This window comes from Nomascus leucogenys, chromosome 10, assembly GCF_006542625.1.
Source record: "Nomascus leucogenys isolate Asia chromosome 10, Asia_NLE_v1, whole genome shotgun sequence".
Classification (NCBI taxonomy): Eukaryota; Metazoa; Chordata; class Mammalia; order Primates; family Hylobatidae; genus Nomascus; species Nomascus leucogenys.
Window position 1 is genome coordinate 34675455 of NC_044390.1, and position 13563 is coordinate 34689017.

Below are 13563 nucleotides of genomic sequence, written 5' to 3' on the forward strand. Positions count from 1 at the left end.
TTGCCCATTCAGTATGATATTGGCTGTGGGTTTGTCGTAAATAGCTCTTATTATTTTGAGATCTGTTCCATCAATACCTAGTTTATTGAGAGTTTTTAGCATGAAGGGCTGTTGGATTTTGTTGAAGGCCTTTTCTGCATCTATTGAGGTAATCATGTGGTTTTTGTTGTTGGTTCTGTTTATGTGATGGATTACATTTATTGATTTGCATATGTTGAACCAGCTTTTCGTCCCAGGGATGAAGCTGACTTGCTTGTGGTGGATAAGCTTTCTGATATGCTGCTGGATTTGGTTTGCCAGTATTTTATTGAGGATTTTTGCATTGATGTTCATCAGGGATATTGGTCTAAAATTCTCTTTTTTTGTTGTGTCTCTGCCAGGCTTTGGTATCAGGATGAGGATTCCCTCTTTTTCTGTTGATTGGAATAGTTTCAGAAGGAATGGTACAAGCTCCTCTTTGTACCTCTGGTAGAATTCGGCTGTGAATCCGTCTGTGAATCCGTCTGGTCCTGGACTTTTTTTGGTTGGTAGTCTATTAATTATTGCCTTAATTTCAGAACCTGTTATTGGTCTATTCAGAGATTCTACTCCTTCCTGGTTTAGTCTTGGACACATTATGAGTCCAGGAATGTATCCATTTCTTCTAGATTTTCTGTTTTATTTGCATAGAGGTGTTTATAATATTCTCTGATGGTAGTTTGTATTTCTGTGGTATCGGTGGTGATATCCCTTTTATCATTTTTTATTGCATCTATTTGATTCTTCTCTGTTTTCTTCTTTATTAGTCTTGCTAGCAGTCTTATCTAGTTTGTTGATCTTTTCAAAAAAACAGCTCCTGGATTCATTGATATTTTGAAGGGTTTTTTATGTCTCTATCTCTTTCAGTTCTGCTCTGATCTTAGTTATTTCTTACCTTCTGCTAGCTTTTGAATTTGTTTGCTGTTGTTTCTCTAGTTCTTTTAATTGTGGTGTTAGGTTGTCAATTTTAGATCTTTCATGCTTTCTCTTGTGGGCATTTAGTGCTATAAATTTCCCTCTATACGCTGCTTTAAATGTGTCCCGGAGATTCTGTACGTTGTGTCTTTGTTCTCGTTGGTTTCAAAGAACATCTTTATTTCTGCCTTCATTTTGTTATTTACCCAGTAGTCATTCAGGAGCAGGTTGTTTAGTTACCATGTAGTTGTGTGGTTTTCAGTGAGTTTTTTAAACCTGAGTTTTAATTTGATTGCACTGTGGTCTGAGAGACAGTTTGTTGTGATTTCTGTTCTTTTACATTTGCTGAGGAGTACTCACTCATTCTTTAAAAAAAATGGTTCAAGGGTAATTTTAAAGTTGCATATTTTTAAACAGTCTTTTGGGGGCACACAAGAGTTTATCATATTAATAGTTTAGCTATCACCATTATTACTAACTACTTCTTCTTCCTGATTAAATTAATAAATGTTTCAACTTTGTGCAAAGTGTTTACTATCAGAACAGTAAAGGAAAAAGGAATAATAAAGCTTTAAGGACTACTTTCAGGAATGCCATGAATAGTTAGTGTATGGCATCATAAATTATTGCTTTTGTCTTCTGTGCAATCAAAGTATAATTTTTAAACTCACCAAGCAATCAAATGTTACAGTTGACCAGGCACAGTGGCTCATGCCTATAACCCCAGCACTCTGGGAGGCCAAGGTGGGAGGATTGCTTGATGCCAGGAGTTCAAGACCAGCCTGGGCAACACAGCAAGACTCTATCTCTAAAAGAAAAAAAAGTTACAGTTGCATCTATTCCAGCAAGAAATAGTACTGGCCCCAAGCAGACAACAAAGCTTACAGTGGCCCAATTATTGAAGTTTTATGAATCTATCAGATGGGGAAAATTTCTCATGCCTTGGCCTTCATATCTGTACGGAAACAGGGAAATTTACTCAAAGGAAATTATTGGTTTGCTGGTAGATCTAAGCAAATATTCCTTGCCAGGGGGAGATTAAAACATTATAAACTCAAAACTGGTTTCAAAAACATTCACGCAAATCCATTAGCAGATGGGCCATGTCTATGTCGTTCCAGAACTTTCAGGTGAAGGATGCAGAACTCCATCCATGGTTTGGATAACTTTTCGAAGAAATGTCAAGTCTCCTTACATTTATAAAAAGCTAGTCAATTGTCTAAAATTGTTATTTTTCACTCAGACATTTCATTATGTGAAGAAAGTAACACTGAATATAGAATGTGAGCCAACCAATCAGCGTTTATTCATTTATTCACCATGCAATTCAGATTCATTCATTCAAATCTCACCTTTATCTGAGGGCAGGAATTTTCTTTTTTAACTCCAAGGGCAGCACTGGAAAGCAGGCAAATATTTGTAGGCAATTTTCAAGTGTCCCTGATATGGCTGAGCCAGTAAAATCCCTAAAAGAAATTTTGCTGATGAACTAAACCATATTGTTGGCAGGCTCGATATAACTGCTGGTTAAAGTAATTGTTTAGTTGTAGTGATTTGGGAGAGGGAATAAAATGTGTGAACATTGTAAAAGATAAGCAATCATATACACCCTTGGGAAAAAAGTTTTCATAGAAGTTGTTGGCTTTAATGGCTGGCAGAAGTACTTGTGAATACAAAGAGCTTGTGGGGAAAAACAAAACAAAACAGAACGTGTCTTTCGTGTATACAAACCCTACTTGGACTAAATTGGCCGTCACAGTCATTTTAGGGTTTTTCTTCTTGCATCATTGTAACAACATGGGCCTTGTAGTGGACCGTTTTTAAATATAATGTCTGAAAATAATGTTATCAGTGATTACTGATACATGATTTATATGATCATTGAAGATAGCAGGTATAGCATCCAGCATTCCCCAACCATATTCAGCCTGTGACATGTCACTGAACTTATCAGGGCACACACAGGGCTGTGTATGACTTTCATGGGCCCTGGGTTCTTTTGCCTCTGTGGTCCCTTTCCTCTGCTGAAAAAAAGAAAAGTAAAATAATAGATTTTCATGTAGCCTAAAATTGTCATTTTTCCTAATCTATGAAAAAGTTAAAACATTTTCTTTGACTCTAAAGTTTCTTTTTATTTTCAAACAAATTAAATCATTGTGTTGCCCTAAAATTATCATGGGCCCTAATCACTGTACCTATTGTGTCTAATGGACAAGTCAGTCCTGAGCACGCCAAGTTATTCACCCGCTTTCTAGCTCCCCTTTCCCTGACTCTGTTTAGTCTCTGGTTCGACACCTCTATCCTATAGCCTGATAGCCCTGAACTTTGGAGCCATTCTTCCTCCTCCACCCAGCATGCCTTCCTTCCACCCTACTGTTTCAGTCTTTTCTCCTAAAGAAAACGTAGGGTATCAGGTAAAACAGGCACATCTTCATAATGCTATGCATAGTAGAATTGTTGAGTAATAGTTGGCTATTGAAACATAATTCTTTGATTTACTTAGCCTTTCAATTATTTTTTTAATCTAACTTTTTCCCTGTGCTATGCTTTATGGTTTTACTATGCTATGTCTTGTATCAATTTCCATTTATTGATTTTACTTTCTTTCTAATATGGGTCTTTTAAAAGTAATTTAGATATGTATTTTAGATGTACTCTTTATTTCACTAATAATATTTTCTGAAATGTTAATTATTCTCTTAACGATTTCCAATAATTATTTAGTCCATTATCATTCCCATCTATTCCAGTCAAATCTTATTTAAGGCACACACACACACGTGTGTATGTATGTGTGTACAGTCATCCTTTAGTAACATGGGGATGGGTTCCAGCACCTCCTGCAGACATCAAAACCCAAGGATGCTCAAATTCCTTATATAAAAAGATGTAGTGTTTACATATAACCTACACACATCCTCCTATATACTTTAAATTATCTCTAGATTACTAATAACACCTAACAAATGTAAATATAAATAGTTGTTGTATTGCTTAGCGAATAATGACAAGGAAAAAATGTCTGTACATGTTCAGTACAGATGCAGCCATCCATTTTTTTCCTAATATGTTTGATCTGCAATTGGTTGAATCTATCGATAAGGAACCCGCAGATACAAAGAGCCAACTAGATAGATTAGGTAGGTAGGTAGGTAGGTAGGTAGGTAGGTAGGTAGGTAGGTAGATAGATAGATAAGATAGATATCATCCTTTTCTAAAGTATCTCCTGTTTCATTTGTTGTCTTTTTTCCAGATGATTTACTCACTGTTAAAAAGGCACATTATATTTGGCCTCTTCCTACAGAATAGAAAGTACCAGTATAGTTAAAATCTTCTATTTCAAAAATGAGTTTCATTCAAGTTATTTTGTTTTCGACATGCTTAAAAGTTATTTGTATCATTTAAAGAAGGAAAACTTACACAATATATTATCTTTATTATCTTTATAAAAAATTTTATTTCTATTATTATTTCTGAGCCATAGATGAATTTATAAGATAAAATACACGTTGCTCTTTTAAAAATGAATTTGAAAGATGGTCTTGATATTATGCAGTCATTACGAATCACTTTGTAAGGTGATAGTACCCTATAAAAAGAGCCTTATGCAACTTAAATGCTAAAACTTTTTAGATTGACCAAGAATGGTCGACCTTACCTTGAATTGTGTTCTGGGAGAAATTGTGTTATAGTAGGGAAACAATGTAGTAACAGTGGCACAATAAAGCTTTCAAAAATAGCTTTCATATATTGTTCCATTGTATAAGAAGTTTTCCTTGCATTTGTCAAAACATCTTGCTATTTCGTGAACTGTGAAACATATATACATTTTTAAAGAACACCCAAAGAATTCATGGATAACAAAATATCCAAAGATCTACTATTTCAAATAAAATTTCACAGCACCTGTTTCAACAAAGAGTTCAGGAGATAAAAAAGAAAAAAAAAAAAACTTAATCATCTTATATATTTATATAATGGATTTTCTTTCTTCCCATCCATTTTATAATCCTTCAGTAACCACATAAGAAATGATTCAAATTTCTTTTTGGTTCATATTATGTGTATGACTAAAACCATATACGTACATGTATATTAGGAATCACCTGAGAAACTTGTTATAAAAGCAGGTTTCAGGTCCTGCTTTTTCACACCAAGTCTGCTAAATCGCAGTTTCCAGGGGGAGGACCAAGGCTTCAATATTCTAACAAGCTCCAATTATGATTCTGATGACTACCAAAGTTTGCAAACCACTGCTTTAAATTTGACAAAACTTGGAAGTTGAATGTTAAGACTAAATCTTCTTTCTTGCTTCTTAAATAGCACAAGTTAAAAACACAGACACAAAATGAAAGGGTACTGGACCTGAATATTCTGTAGTTTCTTTCTTTGGAAAAAAGGTGGTGGTCTAAAATGGAAAATGAACTTGCTTGGTATGGGATGTTTTAAAAATATATTTAGAAGGTTAATTAAAGATAATGACATAAGACTGAAATTTTTTCCATAAGATAGTCCAAAGCTACGTGCAATGGTAATAACCTATGTTATTTGCAGAGAAATTTCAAGAGTGTTTTGAAAATTTATCTATTTTTGGGAAAGTCCAGTTTTATCCACTGAATTATGTAAGCTGACTAATTTTTTAAAAAGTTCTTAGGATAAAAACTTACCAACAGCTCTTTAGTGAAGAAGAGTAAGCATAGGTTGACATACTAAGACATGTAATTACATGCTAGGTATTTAGAAGCTTGTTTTTGTCCTAACCCTACGGTTAAATTTTTTTTTTTGAGGGTCTAAGAGCTAAAATTGTCATATGTAGCAGTCAACTCAGAGGATCAGGATCAACCAAAGCTCAAAACAACCAAAATGCTAATCTCCATATACAGAAATTTTTACATCCCTACAATCTTAAGGGAATGTTCAAGCACCTAACTTAAGCAAAACTGCAGAATTAAGATTGTTTCTTGGAGTTTGTTGTAAAGGAATCTCGCTAATGCTATAATTGAGTTTGTCATGTAGAAAACACCCCAAGGATGAATAAATCTGATCTATGTCCAGAGTGGCTAACCTGGGCACAAAGGCTGTAATAGTGGCACAAGAGTTAGAAAGGCAAAAACAAACAGAAACTGAGGGGAATGTCCAAAAATCAGTCAAAGCTGAGATCTAGTAGATGTACAAGTAGGATTGCCAGATAATATACACAGCACTCAGTTACATTTGAATATCAGATAAATAACAAATAATCTTTAGTATAAGTATATTACTAATACATAGTATGTTATCATCTTTGTATTATTGTATATTTGGGATACACTAAATATACTGAATTATACTAAAAACTGGTTGGCTATTTATCTAAAATTATTTAACTGGATATAATGTATTTTTATTTGCTAAATCCATCAACCTTATGCATAGGGTACTTCGCACAACCCTTTGTATCTCAAGGAAAGGATGCTTTATAGCCAAGATTATTTTGTTAACTTTCAGAAGAACTGCTGATATTTATATCTTGATAAATTATAAAAATACCTTTTCCAGCTTAATCTTCTTTTTGTGCCCTCATCTCCCTCCTCTTTACATATATTATCATATGAAATGCACTAATCAGTTGAAATTGGAATGGAAAGGAATGAGACTCAAAAGAGGGCTAAGTAAGACAGACCAGAACAGGGAAAATAGGATGATAAATAGCTTATTTAGGAGACCTCACCTGGCACATAGTAGTTGTTTAATAAACAATTGTTTGAGTAAATAACCAATAAATGAGTAGTTAAAAGCCTCGCTTTCCCAGTCTTTTAGCCAGAAACTCTTCAAAGGCACGGTTATCTGATTATATAAGATTTTGTGGGGTTTTCTATCCCATAAAACTCTAGTGCACTATGGAGTTGATGGAAACATCTAAACATACCACCTCAAACCATAATTTACAGAACTTATCAGTGCTTCAAGTGTGCTCTAGGGTCTTGCTACACAGTGCAGCCCAAAAACCAGCGACATCAGCATCACCTGAGAGCTTGTTAAAAAGGCTGGCTCTGACCATCTCTAGTGCATCAGAATTTGCACATTAGCAAGATCCCCAGGAGACGGAGGGCACATTTTAAAATTATGACTAAGTGAACCTAATTCATGAACCAGTATGTTTTTTTTTAATATGGGCAATTCAGCCTTGCAGAACAAAGCTATAAATTAATCCCACCAGCTCATAAATTATAAGTCAATTCTTTGTTCTTCCAGAAGATAGATAGCTTAGAAAATAACAACAGTCTCATCACTTGTAACTCACACAGTTGGATTAGAAACAGTTTGCACTGTGGCTAACGAAGTGTCATTACTTTCCAAGGAATTGTCAATCTTTGTAGTAAAGTTAGGCAAGTCATGAACGGTGATTCTCAACCTGGTATTTTGTTTAACACCCGCTTTGAGAAGCTGATAAAAGCTATGACAGTACCCCACGGAAGAAAAGTATACATCCACATATACATAGAATTGTGCACAGCTTTGGAGACTCGTGGATTCCCCTGAAGCCAGTTCAGTGACCCCCCTAAATTCTCACAGAATAGGTTTAATTCCCTTTTCTACACAGAGCTGGGTTTTTCTCTGGCAGCACAGTTTCTACAACTTTCCTTCCAGATTATAAAATTGATAGATGGATAAAGGATGGGTGAATTGGACAGGACAAATGAACATTGTCACACACTCAAAGTATATTTGCTTTTTCATGTAACTGAAGCTTATCCACATGCCCATTATTGAAAAGGCCCTCTTTTGCTAAGTAAAATTGATTTTATGTGAAGAATTCATAAAACATGAGAATAATCTTTGCAACTATCTTTTCTTTACCTCAGCTGGCCTGGGAGCAGAAATTTCGGTGAGGAGCACTAGAAACACAGCCCCACCCCAGATTCCCACTACCTTTAATGCAGTTCCAGATAGCCTGGAACGCCTTATTAGGAATACCACAGAGGCCTTCATCAGAAATGCTGCAGAAAACTACATCCGAAGCAGCAGCGAGAGGCAGCATCCCAATCTGCACATGACTGGAATTACAGACACATCATGGGTTTTGTCGACTACTCAGCCCTTCTCCAGCACCACTGAAGAGGTAAAAGGAGGGGGTGTGTGGAGTGTGGTCTGTGCACGTCTCAGGAGGCTCATTGCTTGAAAAGACTTGCTTTTAGGCCGGGCGCGGTGGCTCACGCTTGTAATCCCAGCACTTTGGGAGGCCGAGGCGGGCGGATCACGAGGTCAGGAGATCGAGACCACGGTGAAACCCCGTCTCTACTAAAAATACAAAAAAATTAGCCGGGAGTGGTGGTGGGCGCCTGTAGTCCCAGCTACTCGGAGAGGCTGAGGCAGGAGAATGGCGTGAACCCAGGAGGCGGAGCTTGCAGTGAGCCGAGATTGCGCCACTGCACTCCAGCCTGGGCGACAGAGCGAGACTCCGTCTCAAAAAATTAAAAAGAAAGAAAAGACTTGCTTTGCTAAAAATGCCACTGCTGCAGTAGGGGATTAGGCACTCTCACTCTGTGTCCTGGCTGCTAATTGTACAGGAAAGCATTTTGCATAATGAAAATATTTGAAATTGACTCAAAATTTCTATGTCCTTATGAGATGCAGATAATTAGGCTGCCATGGCATAACTGTATGTTGGCCACATTTTCTGAACCAAAGTCAGGGTTAATGGTGTTACACATGTCCTGAAACCAGAAAATAGAAATTGAAATCAGTGCCCTGCAGGCATCCCTGCATATATGTCATAATTATTTAAGCTCTAAAGGAAGGGAGAGAGTCTAAAGCAATGGCAGATTCAAGAATCACTATAATTGATTCAGGAGCGCAGTAAAAGATAAACAAAAGTCACATACCACTTCCACATCAATACTCTTGAACCACCTCCACAAGGTGACATTAGTCAAATGACTGAGAAGCAGGGTGGCACCATCACAGGAGTCTGTTCAAGTAGTGATTCTGCTTCAGGTGTTCATCTCTTTGGTTTTGCTTTCCTTGCAGAGTTTTAGTCCACCATTTAGGCAATACGTGTAATTATAGCACATCAAAAAAGCTAAGGTTCCACTGGCAGACTTCAGCTTTTTCCTAATAAACAACCCAAATCATTTATAGAAGTCATATGACTTCACATCCATTTAGCATTCTGGTATCTTTTGCATTGTGCAGAATTTCACATTGCATATGGTTCCCGGCTGGTGAGCACATGTTTCATTATTGATCACAAAACAAATATAGCCAGTACATTGAATAACTCATGGGACTTTATTTTTGTCTCTACTTTGCTTTTGCTATAAATCTTTCCTGTGACCTAGTTCTTCCTTCACTTCTGAATAGAAGTTAGAAAAGCCCCATTACTTTTCTGGGCACTCTTTATATCACTTTAAAACTCAATACTTACTCTCAGTTCATTAACAAAAATACCAACTCCAGGAAATAACGTGAACTCTAAATTTGACTTAAATATTAGCTTCTCCTCTCCCATCACCCCACCCAGTTTGGGCTTAAAGCAGGGAAAGGGAAACATGTCCAAATTCTCTCACTCTCCACCAAGCTTTTCACCCACCTCTCCTAGCCTGATAATTATGGTTTCAGATCTGTCTGAGCTTGGAAAATGGGAAAGGAAGACAGGAAATGGAAGCAAGAGAGTTATGACTTAAGGATACCATCATCAACTGGCACTGTGCTCTCCCTAAATCTCCAGCTCTCAAACCCTTTCAACCACTGACATGAGTGAGAGATTCACCACTTACATTTTTTTAACTAAACTTTTTAAAAACTTTTGTTTAAATTTAATTAAAGTTACAATTACAATAGTAATTTTCTTACATGCATAGATTGCATAGTGGCAAAGTCAGGGTTTTGGGGGTACCCATCACCCAAATAACATACATTGTACCCACTAAGTAATTTCTCATTATCCACCCTCTTCCAACCCCCTCATCCTGAGTTTTCACTGTCTACCAATCCACATTCTATGTCCATGTGTACACATTATTTAGCTCTCACTTAGAACATTCAGTGTTTATGTCTGACTTAGTTCACTTAAGATAATGGCCTCCAGTTCCATCCATGTTGATGTGAAAGACATGATTTCATTCTTTTTCATGGCTGAATAGTATCACCACTTTTGAAAATGAATGTTTCTTGAGGGAGCACCTCCTCATTGTGGCTGAATGTGCCTAGCCAAAACTTCCATTCTAACATGAGTTTACAAGAGATTTTATTTATATCATAGCTTAAATATATGTAACAGTACAGAAAAAAAAATTAAGTGTGTCAAATAAGAAAAATATTGAATAAAAACTATTATAAACATTTATCTGCCTGAACACTAAAGGGTTGTCTTTTAGCAAAAAGAACAGTCTCCCATTTTTGCCTAGCTTTAACCATTGTGAAACACAGAAGTCCAAGGAGTAGCTAGGCTCTGCTGCAGTCAAGAGTCCAGGACAACCAGTTCCAGAGCTCTGCAGACACAATACACAGTGGGCCAACCCAGCACTGTGTTACAGAGCTCACATGATCCAGCCCCAGACCTGGGCTTGCAGCTTTGGATCATGTAGCCTTTTTCTAGAGTGAGATTCACTGCAGTGTTTATATGAGCTCCCAGGTAGGGCATCAGAATGACTATGCATCCAACTATGTCATGTTCCAGTGTTTTTTCTTGAAGCTTAGGCAAAGTTTTAACTATGTCCTGGAATGCTAATGTGTAAAAGCTATGCTCTTTCAAAAGACAGTTTCTACAGTTGCAGCTCTCATGACTCTAACGCCTTAGACTGGGCATCCCTGAGGGGTTGTTATTTGATTTAGCAAGAGCTTTAACTTTATAACAGTCCGTTATAAACAGCTGTGGTTAGATTCTTTGAAAAGTAAAAATGAGTCACTTGGGCTATAAATTGCCCGTCCCTTGAAAGTAATTTCAAACGGTACTCTGTCTCGACAGAGGATGCCTAGAAAAGTATAAGAAAGGAGTAAAATCATTTGACTTAATTGCTTGGAATTGTGTAAAAATAAAATCTCTATATGTCCATTGTTTTCCTTATCAGACAGCATCTGGTTATGATGACTGATGGGTTAGGGTTAAGGTTCACTTGCATGACTAGCAGTCAGTGCTGGGTATAGGCTGGGGAGTCTGGGTTCTCCTCCACATGGCCTCTTATCCGCCAGTAGGCTACACCAGCTTCCTTTTCATGATGGTTTAGGGCAGCCTCACCAGAAGTCAAAGGCTACAAGCCTTTTGAGGCCCAGGCTCTGGAACCATGCAACATCACTTCTGCCATATTCTACTGATCAAAGCAACTCTCAAAGCAGGCTAGATTCAGGGAGTGTAGAAACAGATTCCATTTCTTGATAGAAAGAGCTGCAAAGTCACATTGTAAAGGAGCGTGCATATTGAGTGGGAGGAATCTGTGACTATTAAACAATCTACCATAGTATCATCATTATCATTATCATCATCATCATCATCATCACCACCACCACCACTATCTCTGTTTTATAGATACCAAGCTGAAACTTAAAGAGGAACTTGCCCAAGATTAAATGACAAGGGAATAATAGACCAAGAGGAGTAAACACACACACACGCACACACACACACACTCCCCTAAACATCTAGTCACCTATTCTCTTACATAGTGTGCCTGATAATAAAGGTAAATGCCAAGGAGGACATGATTTGAAATCCAGCAATCACTCCTTTCTAATGCTACTGCAAGACTGTCCTATTTTGGCTCTTGGGGATCAGAGTATTCCCTGCCCTTCTCCTTTTCTCTCTCTCTTCTCACATCCTTACCTGCCAGTGTGAGGGGTCTGACTTTGGAAGTTGGTATACTTGGGCCAGCACTTGACCTCAAAACTCTGTGGTGCTCTCTCTCTTCTAGCCCCCAACCCTGAGCAGGAAATGAATTAACACATATCATAGGCCTAGAGTAGTGCCTGAATGATAGTAAAATAGTATTTAATTAATGTTAACTGCCATTGTTGTTATTGTCACCTTTATAAATAGTGTTATGTGGATTGCGTGTCTTCTCAAGGACAAAATCAGTAGAACAGGAAACTTGTCTATGGTATGAGTCAGGAAATACTTTGATCAATTGTTCTCCAAGTATGGACCCTAGTCCCAGAACTTATTAGAAATGCAACCACTTGGACCCTATTCTAGACCTAATAAATCAGAAGCTGGGGCTCTGTGTCAGAGAAACCTGGCTTAAATCCCAGTGGTGATATCTACTAGTTACTCAAGTCCCACTCATTTCTTCTTTAACATAAGGATAGTTATGGGTACTCACTCTGCCTCATAAGACAGGATTAAATTCTGATTAAGTAAAATGTTTTCGAATACTGGCTAGGCCTGATGCAGTGGTTTACACCTGTAATCCCAGCACTTTGGGAGGCCGAGGTGAGCAGATCACTCCAGCCCAGGAGTTCAAGACCAGCCTGGGCAACAGGGCAAAACCCTGTCTCTACAAGAAAAAAAAAAACTACCCAGACATGGTGGTGCGTGCCTGTGATCCCAGCTACTGGGGAGGCTAAGGCAGAAGGATCATTTGAGCCCAGGAGGCCAGGGCTGCAGTGAGCTGTGATCATGCCCCTGCACTCCAGCCTGGATGATAGAATGAGACCCTGTTTCAAAACAAACAAACAAAAAACAAATAAGAACATTGGCTACACATGATAAATATTCAATAGTTTTAGCTATTCATACTAGCTTCTCCTTGTTCCTGCTTCATCATTCCTACCTTGCCTTCTTCACAGGGTGGTAAAAACCAGATGAGTCAACATATTATGTGAAAATACTTTGAAAGGGATAAAATGCAGAACATGCATTAGAAATGTTACTGGCTGGTTCTGATACTGCTAAATATCTCTAAATCTTTCCCTGCCCACCCCTCCTCGCTCCGGCCTGGGATAAGGATTGCATTTCCTCAGTTCATGAATAGCCATTGTGGTACTGGTCTGGGCTTTCACAGTTTTGTGTTTCCTTCTATTTGGCCTTCAAAGAGATCACAGCCCAGTGTGAGTCTCCAGATAAATGAGGAGGCAAATGCAGAAAACACCCCACCCCTGCAAATGCAGAAAACTCCACCCCCTGCAAGTCTGGGATAACCTCCTATATTGGGTCACTTAAAGTATGCAGGGGAGACACCCCACTGCTACCACTGTTCTGTAGCCAGAACTAAAGATGGGAAAAAATTCCCCTTCACTGAGGCAAATGCCTGGAGGGAGGAGGGCAAAGAAGTAGTGGTGGGGGGAGAAAGCAAACCATCCTCTGATTACTCGTCATGACTCCTAGATTGACTAGTGTGAATGAATACAATATAAACAGACTCTGAGACTGCTGATGCTACAAAAACGGCCACTTGGGGAATAACATATTGTGGGGAGGATACGTTTCAAAAGACCTTAATTTATAATTAGCATCATTCAAGCCTAATTCTAACGTGGACTACAGTTTTCTTAATTTGCCAGTTAAAGTGGACTGCCATGTGCCAATAGCATAAAGATGGTCTACAATTCACTGGACCCCACCAGCCTGAAAATCTCAAGGATTTTTATTCTCTTTCATTTTCTTTTAGTGATGGGTGATTTGCATTGTTTTCCATTTTGTGCACAAAAAGACCA

General features: G+C 37.9%; 1 protein-coding gene across 1 annotated transcript in view; it reads left to right on the top strand.

The window, feature by feature from the left end:
* PTPRB (protein tyrosine phosphatase receptor type B) overlaps positions 1-13563 on the top strand; it is a 122232-nt gene that overhangs the window by 7200 nt on the left and 101469 nt on the right. The window contains exon 3 of the mRNA XM_003259537.3: positions 7779-8035. Coding sequence (XP_003259585.1) covers positions 7779-8035 — 257 coding nt within the window. The remainder of the gene's footprint in view (positions 1-7778; positions 8036-13563) is intronic.